Here is a 22,304-nt window from a genome sequence, read left to right on the forward strand (position 1 = left end):
AATCGTCTTGTTTATTTTTATTGACGGTGAGCCAGGGGCACACTCCAACACTCAGACATCATTTACAAACTAAGCATTTGTGTTTAGTGAGTCAGATGTGAGCCAGATCAGAGGCCGTAGGGATGACTAAGGGATGTTCTCTTGATAAGTGTGTGAATTGGACCATTTTCCTGTCAAAATGCAATGAGTACTTTTGGGTGTCAGGGAAAATGTATGGAGTAAAAAGTACTTTATTTTCTTCGGGAATGTAGTGAAGTAAAAGCAAACCAACAATATAAGTAGTAAAGTGCAGATACCCCATAAAACTACTTAAGTAGTACTTTAAAGTATTTTTTACTTAAGTACATTACAGTACTGAGTACAGAGAGAATCTTGATAAAAACCTGATCCAGAGCGCTCAGGACCTCAGACTGGGGCGAAGGATCACCTTCCAACAGGACAATGAACTTAAGCACACAGCCAAGACAACGCAGGAGTGGCTTTGGGAAAAGTCTCTGAATGTCCTTGAGTGGCCCAGCCAGAGCCCGTACTTGAACCCAATCGAACATCTCTGGAGAGACCTGAAAATAGCTGTGCAGCAACGCTCCCCATCCAACCTGACAGAGCTTGAGAGGATCTGCAGAAAAGAAGGGGAGAAACTCCCTAAATGCAGGTGTGCCAAGTGTTATACCCAAGAAGACTCAATGCTGTAATCACTGCCAAAGGTGCTTCAACAAAATACTGAGTAAAGGGTCTGAATACTTATGTAAATGTGATATCTGTTTTATATTAGCAAAAATGTCAACATCTGTTTTTGCTTTGTCATTGATGTGTAGATTGATGGGGGAAAAAACTATTTAATCAATTTTAGTATAATGCTGTAACGTAACAATGTGGAAAAAGTAAAGTGGTCTGAATACTTTCCGAAGGCACTGTAGGTCTTAAAAATAAATATAAAGGAAGACGCCTATAGACCTATCTTAGTTGTTTTTTTAACCCCTTTTTCGTGATTTCCAATTGGTAGTTACAGTCTTGTTCCATCGCTGCAACTCCCATGCGGACTCGGTGGAGCTGAAGGTCAAGAGCCATGTGTCCTCAGAAACACGGCCCTGCCAAGCTGCACTGCCCGCCACATGGAGTCACTAGAGCGTGATGGGACATGGACATCTCGGCCGGCCAAACCCTCCCCTAAACCGGACAAAGCTGGGACAAATGTGCGCCATTTCATGGGTCTCCCAGTCATGGTCGGCTACAACACAGCCTGGGATCAAACCCCATACCACTGTGCCACTCGGGAGCCTCCAAAATACATATCTTAAACTAGACTAAGTATGAAGTATGGAGCACAAAATTAAAAAGACAGTACAAACTTAATTTCGCCACTGAAAATGTCTCAATTAAATGAAAGAAAAATATTTTTGTATATTTAAAGAACTGGTTTAGATTCTTAAATAGGCCTATAATAATGATATATAATAATAATAATAATGATAAAACAAATGAAGGTTCCAATCGTGTCCAGTCAGTAAATACATTTTAATTGCACTGACTATGGCAATTATATCAGACCAACCTAGATCTGAGACAAAAGACTGAATATAGTACACGGACCCTCTCAAAATTTTGGATCTGTTGGACCTGTGAAGACCTCCATCTCCAACCCTCCCCAAAGCAAAACAAAAGTAAGACAACCCTCCTCTATTTTCTATGGAAGTCCAGAGAGGACATATGAATAAGAAAATGGTTCCTTATGTCGAGATCACAACTTATTTATCTCATGAACACTACATAACATAAGTTTTGTCGAGATCACAAGACAATTTTCATATGATCACAATATAACAATATTTTCTTTGTCGAGATCATGAGATAATCAAAAATACCACAGATCATCCATACATTTGTTCAGATGCACAATAACCAGTTCATCAAGGAGCCCTGCAACTGCGTTGTTCACAATGCGGGCATTTAAGCCCTGTATGATACCTGACAGGCAGCCTGTCTTTTTTTAATTTAACCCTTATTTTACCAGGTAAGTTGACTGAGAACACGTTCTCATTTACAACAATAACCTGAGGAATAGTTACAGGGGAGAGGAGGGGGGATGAATGATCCAATTGGAAGCTGGGGATAATTGGGTGGCCATGATGGTATGAAGGCCAGATTGGAAATTGATACAGACAACCGGGGTTAACACCCCTACTCTTACGATTAATGCCATGGAAAATACATTTAAACTCAGTTTTTCAAAATTCCTGAAATTTGAAATATAATCCTAGTAAAAATTCCCTGTCTTAGGTCAGTGAGGATCACCACTTTGTTTTAAGAATGTGAAATGTCAGAATAATAGTAAAGAGTGATTTATTTCAGCTTTTATTTCTTTCATCACATTCCCAGCAGGTCAGAAGTATACAGACACACAATTAGTATTTGGTAGCATTGCCTTTTAAATTGTTTAACTTGGGTCAAACGTTTTGGGTAGCCTTGCTTAAGCTTCCCACAATAAGTTGGGCGAATTTTGGCCCATTCCTCCTGACAGAGCTGGTGTTAATGAGTCAGGTTTGTAGGCCTCCTTGCTCGCACACACTTTTTCAGTTCTGCCCACAAATATTCTATAGGATTGAGGTCGGGCTTTGTGATGGCTTCTCCAAGACCCATTTGCGACCAAGCTTTAACTGATGTCTTGAGATGTTGCTTCAATATATCCACATAATTTTCCATCCTCATGATGTCATCTATTTTGTGAAATGCACCAGTCCCTCCTGCAACAAAGCACCCCCACAACATGATGCTGCCACCCTAGTGCTTCAAGGTTGGGATAGGCCTTGAAATACAAGGTAGGCCTTGAAATACATCCACAGGTACACCTCCAATTGACTCAAATTATGTAAATTAGTCTATCAGAAGCTTCTAAAGCCATGACATGCTGTTTAAAGGCACAGTCAACTTAATGTATGTTAACTTCTAACCCACTGGATTTGTGATACAGTGATTTATAAGTGAAATAATTTGTTGGAAAAATTACTTGTGTCATACACAAAGTAGATGTCTTAACCGACTTGCGAAAACTATAGTTTGTTAACAAGAAGTTTGTGGAGTGGAAACAAGTTTTAATGACTCCAAAGTGTATGTAAACTTACGACTTCAACTGTATGTACAGTGGGGCAAAAAAGTATTTAGTCAGCCACCAATTGTGCAAGTTCTCCCACTTAAAAAGATGAGAGGCCTGTAATTTTCATCATAGGTACACTTCAACTATGACAGACAAAATTAGAAAAAAAATCCAGAAAATCACATTGTAGGATTTTTAATGAATTTATTTGCAAATTATGGTGAAAAATAAGTATTTGGTCACCTACAAACAAGCAAGATTTCTGGCTCTCACAGACCTGTAACTTCTTCTTTAAGAGGCTCCTCTGTCCTCCACGCGTTACCTGTATTAATGGCACCTGTTTGAATTTGTTATCAGTATAAAAGACACCTGTCCACAACCTCAAACAGTCACACTCCAAACTCCAATATGGCCAAGACCAAAAGGCTGTCAAAGGACACTAGCAACAAAATTGTAGACCTGCACCAGGCTGGGAAGACTGAATCTGCAATAGGTAAGCAAGGTTTGAAGACATCAACTGCGGGAGCAATTATTAAGAAATGGAAGACATACAAGACCACTGATAATCTCCCTCGATCTGGGGCTCCACGCAAGATCTCACCCGTGGGGTCAAAATGACCAGGGACCAGGACGACTGATCCGTGTAAAGGAAAGAATGAATGGGGCCATGTATCGTGAGATTTTGAGTGAAAACCTCCTTCCATCAGCAAGGGCATTGAAGATGAAACATGGCTGGGTCTTTCAGCATGACATTGATCCCAAACACACCGCCCGGGCAACGAAGGAGTGGCTTCGTAAGAAGCATTTCAAGGTCCTGGAGTGGCCTCGCCAATCTCCAGATCTCAACCCCATAGAACATTTTTGGAGGGAGTTGAAAGTCCGTGTTGCCCAGCAACAGCCCCAAAACATCACTGCTCTAGAGGAGATCTGCATGGAGGAATGGGCCAAAATACCAGTGTGTGAAAACCTTGTGAAGACTTACAGAAAATGTTTGACCTCTGTCATTGCCAACAAAGGGTATATAACAAAGTATTGAGATAAACTTTATTATTGACCAAATACTTATTTTCCACCATAATTTGCAAATACATTAATTAAAAATCCTACAATGTGATTTTTCTGGATTTTATTTCTCATTTTGTCTGTCATAGTTGAAGTGTACCTATGGTGAAAATTACAGGCCTCTCTCATCTTTTTAAGTTGGAGAACTTGCGCAATTTGTGGCTGACTAAATACTTTTTTGCCCCACTGTATATCAGTTATGCAAGCTAACAATCACCATAGATAACGAACTAGCTAACTGGCTAACAAGACTACCTAGCTAACTAAACTCAGCAAAAAAGTCATTCCTTTTTCAGGACCCTGTCTTTCAAAGATAATTCGTAAAAATCCAAATAACTTCACAGATCTTCATTGTAAAGGGTTTAAACACTGTTTCCCATGCTTGTTCAATGAACCATAAACAATTAATGAACATGCACCTGTGGAAAGGTCGTTAAGACACTAACAGCTTACAGACAGTAAGCAATTAAGGTCACAGTTATGAACACTTAGGACACTAAAGAGGCCTTTCTACTGACTCTGAAAAACAGCAAAAGAAAGATGCCCAGGGTCCCTGCTCATCTGCGTGAATGCGTCTTAGGCATGATGCAAAGAGGCATGAGGACTGCTGATGTGGCCAGGGCAATACATTTCAATGTCCGTACTGTGAGACGCATAAGACAGCGCTACAAGGAGACAGGACGGACAGCTGATCGTCCTCGCAGTGGCAGACCACGTGTAACAACATCTACATAGGATCAGTACATCCCAACAGGGTTGTACTGGGACAGGTACAGGACGGCAACAACAACTGCTCCAGTTACACCAGGAACACACAATCCCTCGATCAGTGCTCAGACTGTCCGCAATAGGCTGAGAGAGGCTGGACTGAGGGTTTGTAGGCCTATTGTAAGGTAGGTCCTCACCAGACATCACATGCAACAACGTCGCTTATGGGCAGAAACCCACCGTCGCTGGACCAGACAGGACTGGCAAAAAGCGGTCTTCACTGATGGATTGGCGTTTATCGTCGAAGGAATAAGCGGTATACCGAGACTTGTACTCTGGAGTGGGATCGATTTGGAGGTGGAGGGCGGATCTCAATCGCATTGAGCACGTCTGGGACCTGTTGGATCGGAGGGTGAGGCTAGGGCGATTCCCCCCAGAAATGTCTGGGAACTTGCAGGTGCCTTGGTGGAAGAGTGGGGTACCTCTTACAGCAAGAACTTGCAAATCTGTTGCAGTCCATGAGGAGGAGATGCACTGCAATACTTAATGCAGCTGATGGCCACACCAGATACTGACTGTTACTTTTGATCTTGACCCCCCCTTTGTTCCGGGACACAATATTCAATTTCTGTTAGTCACATGTCTGTGGAACTTGTTCAGTTTATGTCTCAGTTGTTAAATCTTATGTTCAATCAAGTTTCTTTTTTTGCTGAGTTTAGTTAGCTAGCTCTTTCACAATACTAAAAGTCAGCTGCGTTTTTTCTTGCATGCAACTGGCTGTGGTCTTGGGGGTGACACACAGCCTGAGAGACAGATTTGGCTGTCAGGCATCATTCTGGGATTAAATGCCCCACAAGGGCTTTGATGCCACAATAGCTTTTTGCTCACGGTGAGGGACATTTAGCTTGCTTATAACTTCTAAACAGATAATGAGCTCTAGACACAAACGAAAGCATGATGTTAGCATGAAATATACAGTACCATCCCTTAGTGTTGCAATCACTAAAAACATTTGCTCTGATCCACCACGGGATCTGCCGCCTCAGCCATACTGTCAATCTATCATCAGTATGTCCACTTTTGTTATGTCGTGATTATGAGATAAGTACGTTGTGATCGACAAAACGAGGGAATACTTCTTTATTCATATGCCCCCCCCCCCCTGGTTAGAACAGAAAGGGACGTTCCAGCCCATGTTTGGAAATGTTTACTCTGGGGCGCTATCTGTCAGACAGAAGCCTCTAGATTGCACTCCAGCGACCATCTAGTAGTGTACCGTAAGGTGTCCATTGGAATTGAATCTGGGAGGAAGTTCATTATACTAACTAACCATGGCTCAAGCGAAAATCCACCACGCTAAAATAACTGAAGCGGCTAAAGGCAAATTCAGCAGATCAATGTCTATGGCAGATCGCTCTGGACAACTACTTGAAAGTTTGGACCAGCTGGAAATAAGGTATTTTACAGAAGGCTAGTCTAACGGCATGAATACTGTATGTAACGGTATCAGTTTTTTTTGTCTAGGAACTTTAAGGAATACACACAGTAGCCTATTAGGCTACACAATCTCTCCATGTGCCATGTGATAGCTTTTTAAAACTGATTCTAAACATAGAAAGGGTGAGTGGAAGAAGGAAGAAAGTTCTCCGAATAAAATGTGTGCACACTAAAGTGCAGAATATGACCTTATCGTTTATTATCGTCTGGTTTATTTTAATATTTTACGGTCCCAGACTGTATTTATCCTCTAAAATAACAAATGAATAGCCTTATTTAAACAGCAATTTAAAAAAACAAAAATCAAAACTGAGAAAGTTGTAGCAATGGGATGATATGTTCACAACAATCTCTGAGTCACGTAGGCCTACACTCACTATATTCTGTCGAAATATCTCACGACAATGACATCTGTTTTAGGGTGGAGGCTTTACGTGAAGTCGCAACTTCAATGGAACAGGAGAGAGAGTGCTTACTGGATTTGATACAATCCATAAAGAACAGTGAAGAAATGCGCAGCATTTGTGACGGTAGGCTTTGTGTTGTTTGACAGCCATCAGATAACTTCTGCCTGATGACAACTTCATAGGCCTACATTTGGTTGAATTAAAAGGGACACTTAACTGGTTGAAATTCTTATTTGAAGGGATAGTTTACGCCAATCAAAGTTTGTCAGATGTTTTTAGATCTAAAAATGGGTCTTGTGTTGAGTTCAAATCCTGTCATATCTTGTGCAAATCCAGCTATATAGCCTACCTCAATCCAAAATTAATGGTAAATGTAGACACCATGCAATTCCATTCGCTGTTCATCTTTTCCATTCATTTGGGGTGTTGGGGACATAGGCCGATAGCCGATCTACATTTTTGGCATAGACAGGAATTCTTGACATTGGAACTTCTGTTAGGTTTTTGTATGTCTGACAAACCTTTACTTTAGTCAACTGACCTGTTAACACCTACCTCTGATAGCATGGTCCTATATCTCTCTTTTTCAGGAGAGCGAGAGGAACTATCTTTAACTGCTAATCGTCTTCTGGGTAGGACGCTAACAGTTGAAATCTCAGTGGAAACCATAAGGAACTCCACACAAGAGGATGCGTTAAACAAGGCTACCTCTTTGATTGATGAGATTGCAGCAAAGTTGCTTGACGACATGGATGGTGCCAGAAAGGGCCTGATGGCACTGCACGCTGCCTGTGTGACCGAAGCACCACCTGTTCCTATCCATACAAAATTCCAGACGATCGTCATCACCTGCGCCTTGGAAGATCAGAAGAAAATCAAGAGGCGGCTTGAAACTCTGATAAGAAATGTGTATAATGCTGAGAAGAATATAAAGATAATGGATCATCAGAAAGTGGATGACTTAAACAGTGCCAATGGCAAATGATGGCCCTCATACTGATTAACCCCCCCCTAATAAAAATAGCTAGCAATGCTAACATTAGCTAGCTAAAATCCAGTGGTCTCCCCTTAATCTTAGCTAGCTAGCTAACTTTATACTGCATCTAAAATCAATCTGGTAACATCAAAATGATGACAAAAGGTTTTCCTACTAATTATTTTCCTCCTTTAGAAATGTAATTGTATTTCCAAGCCACAGTAATGCACTTTAGACTAAATATTAATTGACGCCCAATCAGAAGACACGAGTAGAATGCTGTAGGGCACCTAAAACGAACGCCCAAAACAATATTGAGACGAAACGTGCCACCGATGATACTAACACTAATGTCACATTCAAACCGTCACTACAAATTGCATATCAAATTATTGCACAGTCACATTTTTCTTTTCTGAATGTGAAGTTACCTGCACACTGCCTTATCTAGTTGCAATAAGCACACAGGCTGTCACTCATTTAGGCATTTCAAAATGCATCTAAATTGTTTTTGTTTAATCATCTTAGTATGATCACTTACATCTTAAGTGTTAATCCTTGACATTGGTATCTATTGACACATGTTTTGCTACTCTCAGATCATTACAGTAAACCTGGATTATAGGTCACAACCTAACTCAAAACAGAAGGTTCATATCTTTATGTAGGGATGTGTTAGGCACGTATAGAATTGTGAACAACCACTCCAGAAATAGCCAAAGTAACGGTATCTGTGAGAGCTCTTTGCTGTGGTCACAGACATCATTAAAGACAATGTACTATGTCAATACATCATAAATAGGCATTTCACATGCAGGTGCAAAGTGAGCAACATGCACAGCACATGCATGTATGTAATACTAGGCAGTCATTTTAGATGTCCATTAACACACACATTTAGGTTTTTCAAAGCAAGTCACTGATGTTTTGAATAAATATGATTTATGTATTCCACTTGCTGAAAGACATTGTTATTCTACAATCTTTGGGGGATGGTCTCATTGCAATGTTTCCACCTGTAATTCTAACAAACCAAACACAATTGAAACTGTGGGTAAAATAAACAAATATTTTAAGTGTAGCTAATACGTTCCTATTTTTTAATGCTTCATTTAACATTTTACAATAAAACTGTGTACATTAAGATTTACTATCAGCTGTGTGAAAAGTGGAAATTACAGAATTTTTAAAACAAATCAAAATAGAGATTTTATTTATGCTAGATCACCAAACAGATTTTATTTATGCTAGATCACCATCAAACAGATTTTCAACAAAGCTGCAGGTGCAAGTACTGCATGTGTGGCACACCTTGAGACACTGTTAAATCAAAGTAATAGAAATTAACAAACTAGGTGAGATATACTCTGTAACTACTACTTTGTGTCACACAATTCTGACAAAATGTAACATTTAGTTAAGTCTTTAGCCTGGTCCCAGGTATATTGTCTCTTGCCTACTTTAAGATGACAAACAATGTTTGGCATGGCAATTCCATAAGGAGTTGGAAAGAGAGCAGAAACAGTCTGGCACTCAGGCTAGGTTATCTAGAAACAAACAAAGTTCATGGAAGCAGTATGTAATAAATCAGTAAGCCATCTGCAAAATGTAATAACATCAAAATGGATTACAGTGTTTCTCACAACACCTGAGTGAAAGAGCACTTGACCATATATTATAAGAATGGTAACGGATTTAATTATTAATTCATTAAATGGTCAATATAAACATTGTGTATTTTCAGGAGACAAACATCATTAAAACATATCATTGTTAAAGTGCCTTTAGTCCATTTGAACAAAATGGAATATTTTTTACAAATAGCAACTGTTAAGGGATGGTGTGTGATTTACAATATTTACTAAGCAGGAGTCCTTAAATCAAACTAGTTAAACAAAAGTATGTTTATAGATACACAATGAATGAGAATGTAAACATACATGGACAAGGCTTTGTGGCATTAAACTGTGGTTCCATATTCATTCACTTGAAAAAAACAAAAAACAAGGCAAGCATGCAAATTTTCATACAACATTTACTGATACCAAAACACAGACTATATACAGTAGAATGTACTTATAACCGTGGTGCCATTTTGATTTGTGAATAGTATTAATGGGTAACTAGAAGTTATAATGACGAACACAGTATAAAGAATTATACTTTCCTTTCTGTTCTACAGTGAAATTAGAGCAGGAATTACTAGTCTTGCCTCAGAAAAGCCATCATAGCGGTCAGTTGAAAGAGAACACTATCCAAGCATGATAACTAGGTGAGAAAATGAAGCCATTTCAAAGCTATCCTGTAGTTCTGTTCATAATGTTAAGAACATTCTATCAAGAGACCATTAATTATGAGATCTCTTTTCAATCACACATGAAATTTGATATTTCTTTAAAACAATAATGTAGTGTTCATTTCTCCCGAAACTAACAAATATATACTGAACAAAAATATAAAATGCAACATGCCAAAACTGTTGGTCCCATGTTTCATATTGCTGAAATAAAACATCCCAGAAACGGTTAATGTGCACAAAAAGCTTACTTCTTTCAAATGTTTCCATCACTGTTAGTGAACATTTCTCCGTTGCCAAGACAATCCATCCACCTGACTGGTGTGGAACATCAAGAAGCTCATTAAAAAGCATGATCATTACACAGGTGCATCTTGCGCTGGGTACAATAAAAGGCCACTAAAATGGGCAGTTGTTAAACAACACCATAGAGGTCTTAAGTGTTGAGGGTTCGTGCAATTGATATGCTGACTGCAGGAATGTCCACCAGAACTGTTACTAGAGAATTGAATGTTAATTTATCTACCATAAGCCACCTCCAACATCATTTTAGAGAATTTAGCAATTCGTCCAACCGGCCTCACAACCACAGACCATGTGTAACCACGCCCGCCCAGGAACTCCACATCAGGCTTCTTCACCTGCGGGATCGTCTGAGAACTGCCACACGGACAGCTGATAAAACGGACGAGTATTTCTGTCTGGAATAAATCCCTTTTGAGGGGAAAAACTCATTCTGATTGCCCCTGCCCATTCATGTGAAATCCATAGACTAGGGCCTAATGATTATTTCAAATGAATGATTTCCTTATACGAACTGTAACTCAGTAGAATAATTGAAATTATTGCATGTTGCGTTTATATGTTTGTTCAGTATAAATGTAACAAATATACATAGACTCACACATATTAAATATGTTACACAGTAGAAACAAATAAAGCACATACAGTTGAAGTAGGAAGTTTACACACACCTTAAAAATACATTTAAACTCAGTTTTTCACAAATCCTAGTTAAAATTCCCTGTCTTAGGTCAGTTATTTTAAGAATGTGAAATGTCAGAATAATACTTTAATATTTTAACTCGGAAAGTCAGTTAAGAACAAATTCTTAGGAACAGTAAAATGCCTTATTCAAAGGCAGTTATTCAAGGACAGAACAACAGATATGTACCTTGTCAGCTCGGGAGATAAACTTGCAACCTTTTGGTTACTAGTCCAACGCTCTAACCACTAGGCTACGCTGCCGCCCCTGAATTATTTCTGCTTTTATTTCTTTCATCACATTCCCAGTGGGTCAGAAGTTTACATACACTCAATTAGTATTTGGTAGCATTGCCTTTAAATAGTTTAACTTTGGTCAAATGTTTTGGGTAGCCTTGCACAAGCTTCCCACAAGAACTTGGGCGAATTCTGTCCCATTCCTCCTGACGGAGCTGGTATAACTGAGTCAGGTTTGTAGGCCTCCTTGCTCGCACATGCTTTTTCAGTTCTGCCCACAACTTTTCCATAGGATTGAGGTCAGGGCTTTGTGATGGCCACTGCAATAACTTGACTTTGTTGTCCTTAAGCCATTTTGCCACAGCTTTGGAAGTATGCTTGGGGTCATTGTCCATTTGGAAGACACATATGCGACCAAGCTTTAACTTCCTGACTGATGTCTTGAGATGTTGCTTCAATATATCCACATAATTTTCCATCCTCATGATGTCATCTATTTCGTGAATTGCACCAGTCCCTCCTGCAGCAAAGCACCCCCACAACATGAAGTTGCCACCCCCGTGCTTCACGGTTGGGATGGTTCTTTGGCTTGCAAGCATCCCCCTTTTTCCTCCAAACATAACGATGGTCATCATGGCCAAACAGTTCTATTTTTGTTTCATCAGACCAGAAGACATTTCTCCAAAAGTACAATATTTATCCCCATGTGCAGTTGCAAACCGTAGTCTGTTTTTTTATGGCGGTTTTAGAGTAGTGGCTTCTTCCTTGCTGAGCGGCCTTTCAGGTTATGCCGATATAGGACTCGTTTTACTGTGGATATAGATATTCTTGTAACCGTTTCCTCCAGCATCTTCACAAGGTCCTTTGCTGCTGTTCTGGGATTGATTTGCACCTTTCACACAAAAGTACATTAATCTCTAGGAGACAGAACGCATCTCCTTCCTGAGCGGTATGACGGCTGCATGGTCCCATGGTGTTTATACTTGAGTACCATTGTTTATACAGATTAACGTGGTACCTTCAGGCATTTGTAAATTGCCCCCAGGGATGAACCAGACTTCTGGAGGTCTACAATTTATTTTCTGAGGTCTTGGCTGATTTCTTGTGATTTTCCCATGATGTCAAGCAAAGAGGCACTGAGTTTGAAGGTAGGCCTTGAAATACATCAACAGGTACACCTTCAATTGACTCAAATTATGTAAATTAGCATATCAGAAACTTCTAAAACCATGAAGTTTTCCGGAATTTTCCAAGTTGTTTAAAAGGCACAGCCAACTCAGTGCATGTAAACTTCTGACCCACTCCAATTGTGATAGTGAAATAATCTGTCTGTAAACAATTGTTGGAAAATGTATGTGTGTCATGCACAAAGTAGATGTCCTCACCAACTTGCCAAAACTATAGTTTGTTATCAAGTAAATTTGCAGAGTGGTTGAAAAACAGGTTAATGACTCCAACCTAAGTGTATGTAAACGTCCAACTTCAACTGTATATGATTTAAATGCTGCAATATGTAAACAATTGTAATTTCTAGTATCCTATGAAACACCCGTGTGTGCTAACCAGATAAAGAATAATATATTGATTGGTATTGTCTGTGTAACAAAACACTCTTCACTGGCTCATCCATTCTATAAGATCAGTACATTTTATAATTTTGTGACTCAAGTAAAGAGCTTATTGTGCTAATCTCAAATTTTATTTGGTAATATAAGAGCACATTCTATTGGTCTTTCTTGTAATTCAGTATTCTCATACAACTACCAATCACTCTTACCTTTCACCTTAAAATATGTACATTTCTTTCAACAATAAAAGGAAGTTAAGAAACTATTTGGCACTATGTTAAGTTTTAGCGAAGTCATTGTCTGCAAACATTTGTTAAACACTTAAAATTCATATAAAAATACCTTTCAGAAAACAATGAACAATTATGTCCAAGTCTTTATCCACAATATACAGCATAGATTGAACCATATTCCATTAATATTTTAAACAAAATATGGTACAAAATAATCAGTATATCTCTTACAATAAACATATTGCACAGATGAACAGTCAAATGCACAAATGGTAATCTGTAAAAATCACATATGAACATACAAAGATGCCTTGATAGTGAACTAGAATGTAACCCTGCCCTACAACATGTTGAAGGGTGTAAATGGGGAAAACCCTGCAAATCCCAACCTCAATTTCCCAAAAGATAAGCTTCAAGAATTCCATTCATGCTACAACATAGGTTTTGGTATCCATTGCAGCCATCTGGAGGACTGTTGTTACTTTTGCCATACTGGTGCTTTAGATCTCCCATCTATCCATGCGAATCAAAGGCTAGACTGGATCTGTAAAGATGCTCAACGTCATGATAGGCACAATGTGCAGGTGCAGATTAGATCTAGGTTGAGCTCAAATTGATATAACATACCGTGTTCTATGCAGACTTTGGTCTGTGAAAGAATCTACCCCTATAATACACAACCGTTCATCAATCAAGACTCTTTCCCTCACATATGGCAGTCAAAACGTACAGTATTGAAGGGAATGGATTGATTCTAAAGAAGGCTGCAGCTACTGAAGAGGTTTTTGCTCTTCTTGGTCCTCTGTTTGTGGGGCCGCAAGCTGATGATTTCACGGCCATTGCTGGAGTTCTGACTAGATAGGTTACTACTTGTGGTGTTGAAAATGCCTGTTAGGGTAGAGATTTGTAAATTAAGTGATACAACTTTAAAGACTAATTTCTGACACACAAAAGTTACAAAACGTGCAATTTACAGTATCAAAGTTTACTTTGTTGTTCTGAACACTATAAGCCCATGTTCACCATATTGTGAACAAAATTTGCCACGGTAAGCTCACCTGAAAGCACTTTTTACTCCATTTGGTGCATACCAATCAATCAAATGTATTTATAAAGCCCTTTTTACATCACCCGATGTCAAAGTGCTATACAGAAACCCAGCCTAAAACCCCAAAACACATACCAAACTTATGTTTTAATAAAGTACCTTGTGAAAGGCCAATACTGCAAGACCGTATTTTAGAATTTAGCTAGTCATGCTGGCAATAGAATAAGCTTTCAAATAATGCACCACTATCCCGATTTGTAATTGGACCGGTGTTGAGAACGCAGCTAAGCGTTCGAAATAAAAACTTGAAATGGGCTTGCGTTAGTTTCTCCTAAAGCTCTTCCAAACTTATTTAAAATGATTTAGTCCTATAATGCCATATTAATTGTGAATTTATCTTGCTTATTTAGAATATGTCTGGCACATACTGTACAATTTATAGGAGCCTAACAATTTTTTCTGGACAAGTGTGAATGTGATGCGTAAAGACCTTTAGGTCGACATGTTAAAGCCAACTAGAACAATGTGGACTGCAAAACTGGATGCATTCTACAGTGAGAACATTCTGTGCCCTCCAGCCAAATTAGAGTTGATTACGCAAATACCTTCAATAGCCTACACAACTTGAGACAACTGCATGCAGTATTAAGCCATGGAGAAAGTTGATTGGTCAAGTGAGTGGTCAAGCCCTCGCAACACCTACAACTTATTTATTCATCAAAACCCAGACCTTTTGTGCCACCGACAGCTATTGCACCCATGATTCCCGCTGTGAAAATACCCACAACCCGAAAGCACCATATGGCTGTGCTAAAATGTACTATTAGGTACATTTTATTAAAATAGACCCCGGAGACAGACATCTTACATTTTTTTGTCCTATGAACACTACATTTTGCATGAAAGCTGTCGTCATGTTACTGAATGTCATGGACAAATGAGAAATGTACAGTAAATATAAAATGCAAAAGTTATGCATAAATGTGTCTTAATTTTATTATTTTCTTGGTAAGAACCATTTCAATGTGGGCATGTCCATGTACAATTTCCACGAGTGTAAGGGTTTAATGTTGTTGGTGGGGAAAAAAAACAGCCAAAACACTAACCATCATTGCAGAACTAGCAGTACGACACAAAATCCCTCTGTGGCCTTGTACAAATCAACCCCAGAGGTCTGGACTAACTGGCATGGTTATCAGGATGCTTACCAATTTTATTGCCTGCTGTATGCACTGCCTCGGGCTCCTCTGCTGTTTGCCGCTTGAGTCGCTGCAGATACTTATCTGCTAGGTATTTGAAAACTGAAAAGAAGAAATGGTAGAAAAGAAAAATGTTTAAAAAAAATGGTGATTCCAATTGCATCCTTCCTAACAGTTATTTTAACTGGTTAGTTGTACACAATTTCTGTATCTCACCTTCATTGACATTAAGGTCCTCCTTTACAGAGGTTCTGTAAAACCTCAACTTGAGCTTCTTGGCCAGACCTTCTGCCTCCTCACTACAGTACCAGGAGAAAAAGAACAAGGATTACTGATCAATTCTATTATGCTTGAAATATCAGAATATCTAATTAAGACCATGCATCTTATACAACAAGCCAAGTCCAAGAAGGGAAATTGGTCACAGGAAGTCTTACTTTTTGATCATCGTGTCATCCAGAAGGTCAATCTTGTTCTGCACCAGGACAGTGGGGATGTCTCCCACCTCTAGCTCCACCTTCTCCCACCAGCTGCCGACCGCCTCGAACGATTCCCTGTCGGTGGTGGAGAAGACCAGAACACACGCCTGGGCACCTGGAACACATACAAAGACCAACTGTCACCACAATGCTGGATCTTCACAGCGCGCACACACGCTTTCAAATCAAATAACTGATTTGTATATATAAACTCTGCAAAAAAAAAAAAAAGAAACGTCCTCTCACTGTCAACTGCCTTTATTTTCAGCAAACGTAATAAGTGTAAATATTTGTATGAACATAACAAGATTCACCAACTGAGACATAAACTGAACAAGTTCCACAGACGTTGACTAACAGAAATTTAATAATGTGTCCCTGAACAAAGAGGGGGTCAAAAGCAACAGTCAGTATCTGGTGTGGCCACCAGCTGCATTAAGTACTGCAGTGCATCTCCTCATGGACTGCACCAGATTTGCCAGTTCTTGCTGTGAGATGTTACCCTACTCTTTCACCAAAGCACCTGCAAGTTCCCAGACATTTCCGAGGGAATGGCCCTAGCCCTCACCCTCCGATCCAACAGGTCCCAGCTGTGCTCAATGGGATTGAGATCCGGGCTCTTCGCTGACCATGGCAGAACACTGACATTCCCGTCCTGCAGGAAAACACGCACAGAACGAGCAGTATGGCTGGTAGCATTGTCTTGCTAGAGGGTCACATCTGGATGAACCTACAGGAAGGGTACCACATGAGGGAGGAGGATGTCTTCCCTGTAACGCACAGCGTTGAGATTGCCTGCAACAACAAGCTCAGACTTATGACGCTGTGACACACTGCCCCAGACCATGATGGACCCTCCACCTCCAAATCGATCCCGCTCCAGAGTACAGGCCTCGGTGTAAAGCTCATTTCTTCGACGATAAACGCGAATCTGATCATCACCCCTGATGAGACAAAGGGCTTGTCGGTGAAGAGGACTTTCTGCCAGTCCTGTCTGGTCCAGCGACAGTGAGTTTGTGCCCACAGGCGACGTCGTTGCCAGTGATGTCTGGTGAGAACCTACAAGCCCTCAGTCCAGCCTTTCTCAGCCTATTGCGGACAGTCTGAGCACCGATGGAGGGATTGTGCGTTCCTGGTGTAACTCGGCAGTTGTTGTTGCCATCTTGTACCTGTCCCACAGGTGTGATGTTCGGACATACTGATCCTGCGCAGGTGTTGTTACACTTGGTCTGCCACTGCAAGGACAATCAGCTGTCTGTCCTGTCTCCCTGTAGCACTGTCTTCGGCGTCTCACAGTACGGACATTGCAATTTATTGCCCTGGCCACATCTGCAGCCCTAATGCCTCCTTGCAGCATGCCTAAGGCACGTTCACGCAGATGAGCAGGGACCCTGGGCCTCTTTCTTTTGGTGTTTTTCAGTGTCAGTTGAAAGGCCTCTTTAGTGTCCTAAGTTTTCATAACTGTGACCTTAATTGCCTACCGTCTTGGCACCTTTGCCTACCGTCTGGACAGCTGTTAGTATCTTATCGACCGTTTCACAGGTGTATGTTCATTAATTGTTTATGGTTCAATGAACAAGCATGGGAAGCAGTGTTTAAACCCTTTACAATGAAGATCTGTGAAGTTATTTGGATTTTTATTAATTATCTTTGAAAGACAGGGTCCTGAAAAAGGGAATTTTTTAATGTATTATTTCTATTGTTCAATTTCCATACACCCCAGTTTGTATTTGTTGTGTTCTTTTCCCCCCAGAAATAAAATCTGGACATAATGGTGCAGTTCAAAAGCTAAAACCACACTGAAAAATGACCTGTCTGACAGACCCAGTGAAGGAGTATCATGTCCTTCCCTGTGAGTGAGGAGTCTTACCGCGGTAGTAGGCCTTGGTGATGGCATCAAACTCTTCCTGCCCTGCTGTGTCCCACAACATCAATCTCACATCTTCATCATTCACTCTGGAAAAGGAACAGAAAAGGGATTTTAAATACTTTGTATTGTGTGTATATATATATTTCCAGTTGACTGTCATACCTGATAATACTCATACAACAGTTATGCACTAGAGGAGGGATAGTGTACTGACAGTCAAATGTCCTCCACACCTTTATTGCCGTATAGACACAATAATTTAAGCTTTCACTGAGCGCACCTTCATCTGGCTATTTTACCTCTATTATTCAATGCAGTTAAGAGTTCTCTCTGGCATTTCCTGAGAATAACTATGCCTCCTCATACATCTGGGCACTGCATGTCCATTATCTGTGACCAAAGCCATTATCCTGCCTTATTTATAAACTGCTGAATGAAATACCGCTTGACACTCTACATTTGAGTTATGGGTTTGCTTCACATCTGTTAAGCATAAAAATAAGGAAAATAGACTTACTGGAATGATAAGGATAATGAGTAGTTTTGGGAAGCACTTTTTTTGCATTAGGCCAAAACCTAAAAAAGGTCTTTCTTGAGCCAAAACACAGTTACCTAAAACAGTTCGTTAGACATGGATGCCAGGGATCTCTTATAAAATAAAAATCCTTATTTAACCTGTCCTCCCCTTCATCTACACTGATTGGAGTGGATTTAACATGTGACAACAATTAGGGACCATAGCTTTCACTTTGATTCACCTGTTCAATCTATGTCATGGAAAGAGCAGGTGTTCTCAATGTTTTGTATACTCAGTTTATTTGTAAGACACACTGCCAATAGAAAATCTCCTTACAGTATCTGCCTCTCCAGGAAGTCCACACCGATGGTCTTCTTGTAGTCCTTGGTGAAGATGCCCTTGCAGTAGCGCTGGATCATGCTGGACTTCCCCACCGCACCATTGCCCACCACCACCACCTTGATGGCCACTTCCATGTCCTCCTCCAACATGACTATGTCTTGCTGGGTTTTCTTAGCACTTCAAGGCAGTCTGGTGTTACTTCAGAGGGGCTGGCACTGGATCAGTTAGACACCTCCTGATAGAGACACAATGACACAAACTTATGTTTTACATATTGATAAACCTGACTTAAGGTCTTACCATTGTTATTTTCTCTGCACAAAACCTGTGTCGTTCTGCAGCTCCAACATCCAAGTTATAGTCTTGCTGACTGACGAGCCTCGCCCACATAAAAACATCCTTCTGTTTGTTCAGCAATATGATGTACTTTGTTTAGCTGAGGAGAACACTTTCTACCTCACTGCTCCTCAGTCTTCCCATAAAACCATCACTTGCTGGCCCTCCAGTCTGCTGTTTTACAGCGGAGTGTAAATATTAGCCATTTTAGTCTTTTAGCAAACGCTCTTATCCAGAGTTACTTACAGTAATGAGTGCATACATTTCCAGGCTGCAGCCCTCTGAGGTAACGTCAGCTGATGGATTCCTCATCCTTACATGGTACAGTCAGCTTCACTTAGCTCAGTCACTGCCTCAATCTTTCTGCTCCCACACACTTTTCCATTAGGTAGCTGGCTGGCTGCCTGGACCTGGCTGCCTGGACCTGGCTGGGATTCAAGTGTTGGGGTCACAATGCTCCAGATGACTAGGCTATGCTGTCTTATGGGAACTGACAATTTAGCTAAATCCCATATCTCCTGGATATGAGCAGGCAAACATCCCCACTGCAGCCCAAACCCCTTGCCTGGTAATGTGATCAATAATATCACAACATGTTGGCCTAAACAAAGCATCAACTTTGTAGCAAAATAATACCAGAGGCTAGTGCTATGGGCCTATCGCTATCAGTGACCTTAAGCCCAAACAAAACATTTTGTTCACAATGTGAAAAGCTCTGGTTTGACTTAACCTCAACAGACTATGCAAGGAATGTTTTGCTGATCTGTCTAGGGTTCCACGGCACACAAAGCCAAGGTGGGCTTTTTTCCTGAGTTTAAACACTCAGAGCTGTTTGTTATCCTCAGCTAGTCCTATTCATAAAACGGATGAGCCGAAACACAAAACAGGCTGGCGTCTCAACCACAATGAAACCACTACCTTGACACCTATTAATCAAGCCACGTCCTTGTGTAACCTAAACTGAAAACAAGTACAACTTATACAAACATGGAATATTCTAGGTAGATGTGGCTACTAGGCGACTGGAATGACCACAGATTGAGTTCCAAAGTAGAGCCTCTCCCACATCTCATCAAAGGTAACTGAATACAGTGCTGGCTGTAACTTAGCTGCATGCAAAGACACGTCCACTTAATTTACCATTCGCTCAGATTTCACAAACTCTGTTTTAGTGACATGCACTTAAAGGAATTCTGCTCAAATTCAGCAGATTCAGCAAACCTTGGAAGAACTTGATGTTTCACTGTACAAAAACATATTCCCTTACATGGACTCTTCACATACGCTCTGATTGGATAGATTTAGCATGAAATAAAACATTGGTCTTAGAGGTCCGTGTTGGTATGTCTAGGCCTACCTGTAGACATAGTCAGATTGTCAGGCTAGTAACTTTGAAGGAATAAACTGGTAACCAGGCATTCATCCACAGTACTTGTGTAAACACTCCATTATTAAGAAGGTTACAATGGCCCACTTTAAATTGGAAGACAGTTAATTGACAAATTGCTGAACATGAACAGCAGGTGCTGAAGAGGATCACTTCAACATGGCACTACTAACGCATTTACACCACTAGACAACATCTAGCTACAGTTCGTACGCCAGATATGTGATAACTATGTATCCATTACTGGGCGTTACAGGTTAGATTATACCAAACGCTGCCATAGATGTGTATCTTATACATGTTCGTGTCCAGATGCAGGTGGTTCTACAAAAAAGACGGAGAAATATATGAAATACATGTTTGTACCTGTAACGCCCAGTAAAGGAAACATAGTTATCACATGTCTGGCGTACAAACTGTAGCAAGACATCACCCGGGAATTCTGCATACAGTTAAGCCGAGAGAGGACGGGGCATATTGCAGAGGTTTAGGACTTGCTGAACAGTGTTAGAAAAAGTTGTATTTTTTTAAATCCACTAAATAAATGAAGATGTCAGATTCATGCAAACTCATAATTTTATATTTAAACGTTAATAGCTAGCTAGTATTCGTGTTATTTGTTCGGAGGCTGTCCAAAGATTGATACACATTCTCCCTTATGAAGACCATGGAAACAAAGAATATCTGAGACAATTGTATAATTTCGAGTGATAAACTCATATCATTGTTTATCTTACCTGCATTACAGTTACATGACTGTGCGACTCTTGTCTTCCAGATACAAACGTCCTTATTATACCTCAGTGGCTAAAATAGACTAAAATAGAATTGCTGCGCAATGAAAGATAATAAATAACGTTTTTTTCCTGGACCAAAATAAATATAATTTATAATGAAAACTGTACCATAGTAACAAGCAAATATTTGTAATAATTTGAAACGCTAATTTAGCTAGCTATCTAAACTAAAGAACGATGGATTGTTCGGCCTCCACGTTCAGCTAATATTAGCTAGCACGTCTCCCCGGAGTATTATAGCATCTAGCTGGGCTTGCGAGCACTTTAACGTTAGACAATGTCACAAGTCATTCAACAATACCTAGCGAAAACTATCACGATGTTGACACAACAAGAGGAGCTAAATATCAACGCGTTTCATCTAAGTAACAAGTCATCTAATTCTATTTCACAAAGCGACTATTTGTAATCAAGACATTTTGCTGCCTTGTTAGCTGTTTGCTCGGCTCTCCCACAAACTGCAAGTTACCACAGCCACAAAGTAATTATTATGGATAAACCCCGCCTATTTCTAAAATTGATATTCATAAAATCAGATGTTAAACCTAACCACACTGCTCACCTTATACACATCCCTAACCTTATATTAAGACCAAAAAGCTAATTTGAGTTTCCATGCATTTTTACGATATAGACATTTTTTACTTTGAGGCTGGGTTACTAGTGACAACCCACAACTGCAGTCCGGTTGCTATAAACGCTTTTGGTTTCCGGGAGCAATAGAAGATCCACAGTTAACTGCAACTCTCTTCTGTCCCTGGGTCAGTTTCTGAAATGCAAAAGTTGTAAAATACACATCCTAGCTGATTTCGAGTCTGTTTGTGGACAGGTTGTGTCGTGAGTTACTCAAATTACTTCACAGATTGTGTGACTACTCCCCCCCAAACACTGATCAATGGTCAGTTTCCCTAGTTATATTTTTCTATCCACCTCCGAGTTTCCGGGAAGGGTGTTCTGATCCTAGATAGGTGGTTAGAGGTGAAAAAAAGTAAGATGAAGCATTGGTTTAGAAAGTTTTTTTCACCACCAAATATGGTAGTGAGAGAAAGTCCAGTCGCGGGTTGTGGGAGAGTATGAAACATATACAATACATTTTTCTGTTCCCAAAACTACAATCTGTTATGAACACAGTGCACTATGTTTTATAGAGTTGAAGCTTTGTCAAAGTAAAACAAAAAATGGCGTTGTTTATAAGGTGTGCAAGGTCGAATTAAGTTTGTGCACATGCGCGCTTCACAGAGGAGGCGTTACCTAACGGATATATGGAAAC

The 22,304-nt window shown here is 40.1% G+C and overlaps 2 protein-coding genes across 3 annotated transcripts; one reads left to right on the forward strand and one right to left on the reverse strand.

Annotated features, from left to right (window-relative positions):
- The first annotated feature begins 6,045 nt into the window (after nucleotides 1-6,045).
- On the forward strand, nucleotides 6,046-8,690 carry LOC135512154 (BAG family molecular chaperone regulator 2-like). The gene is made up of 3 exons (XM_064933869.1): nucleotides 6,046-6,317; nucleotides 6,779-6,888; nucleotides 7,356-8,690. Exons 1-3 carry the CDS (start codon nucleotides 6,193-6,195, stop codon nucleotides 7,748-7,750), a joined length of 630 nt encoding a protein of 209 aa, XP_064789941.1. The 5' UTR covers nucleotides 6,046-6,192; the 3' UTR covers nucleotides 7,751-8,690.
- Nucleotides 8,691-9,416: 726 nt separating this feature from the next.
- Nucleotides 9,417-21,863, reverse strand: LOC135512153 (ras-related protein Rab-23-like). Of its 2 annotated transcripts, none has more exons than XM_064933867.1 (7): nucleotides 20,975-21,863; nucleotides 18,509-18,749; nucleotides 17,656-17,741; nucleotides 15,744-15,900; nucleotides 15,523-15,605; nucleotides 15,316-15,408; nucleotides 9,417-13,947 (listed from the first exon to the last, which is right to left on the reverse strand). In XM_064933867.1, the coding sequence occupies exons 2-7, from the start codon at nucleotides 18,661-18,663 to the stop codon at nucleotides 13,814-13,816; spliced, it is 708 nt and encodes a 235-aa protein (XP_064789939.1). In that variant the 5' UTR covers nucleotides 18,664-18,749; nucleotides 20,975-21,863; the 3' UTR covers nucleotides 9,417-13,813. The 2 variants fall into 2 exon arrangements, with proteins under 2 accessions (XP_064789939.1, XP_064789940.1); XM_064933868.1 differs by lacking the exon at nucleotides 20,975-21,863 and adding an exon at nucleotides 19,097-19,244.
- Nucleotides 21,864-22,304: the final 441 nt, after the last annotated feature.

Source organism: Oncorhynchus masou, chromosome 24 (assembly GCF_036934945.1).
Source record: "Oncorhynchus masou masou isolate Uvic2021 chromosome 24, UVic_Omas_1.1, whole genome shotgun sequence".
NCBI classification, from domain to species: domain Eukaryota; kingdom Metazoa; phylum Chordata; class Actinopteri; order Salmoniformes; family Salmonidae; genus Oncorhynchus; species Oncorhynchus masou.

Excerpts from the sequence above, each read along its gene's own strand:
- LOC135512154 (XM_064933869.1), top strand. The coding sequence starts at position 6,193 with ATGGCTCAAGCGAAAATCCACCACGCTAAAATAACTGAAGCGGCTAAA. Across the intron at positions 6,318-6,778 it reads TTGGACCAGCTGGAAATAAG|GGTGGAGGCTTTACGTGAAG; the intron begins GTATTTTACAGA and ends CATCTGTTTTAG. Across the intron at positions 6,889-7,355 it reads AATGCGCAGCATTTGTGACG|GAGAGCGAGAGGAACTATCT; the intron begins GTAGGCTTTGTG and ends TCTCTTTTTCAG.
- LOC135512153 (XM_064933867.1), bottom strand. The coding sequence starts at position 18,663 with ATGTTGGAGGAGGACATGGAAGTGGCCATCAAGGTGGTGGTGGTGGGC. Across the intron at positions 15,606-15,743 it reads GATGACACGATGATCAAAAA|TGAGGAGGCAGAAGGTCTGG; the intron begins GTAAGACTTCCT and ends CTGGTACTGTAG. Across the intron at positions 15,409-15,522 it reads GGACCTTAATGTCAATGAAG|TTTTCAAATACCTAGCAGAT; the intron begins GTGAGATACAGA and ends TCTTCTTTTCAG.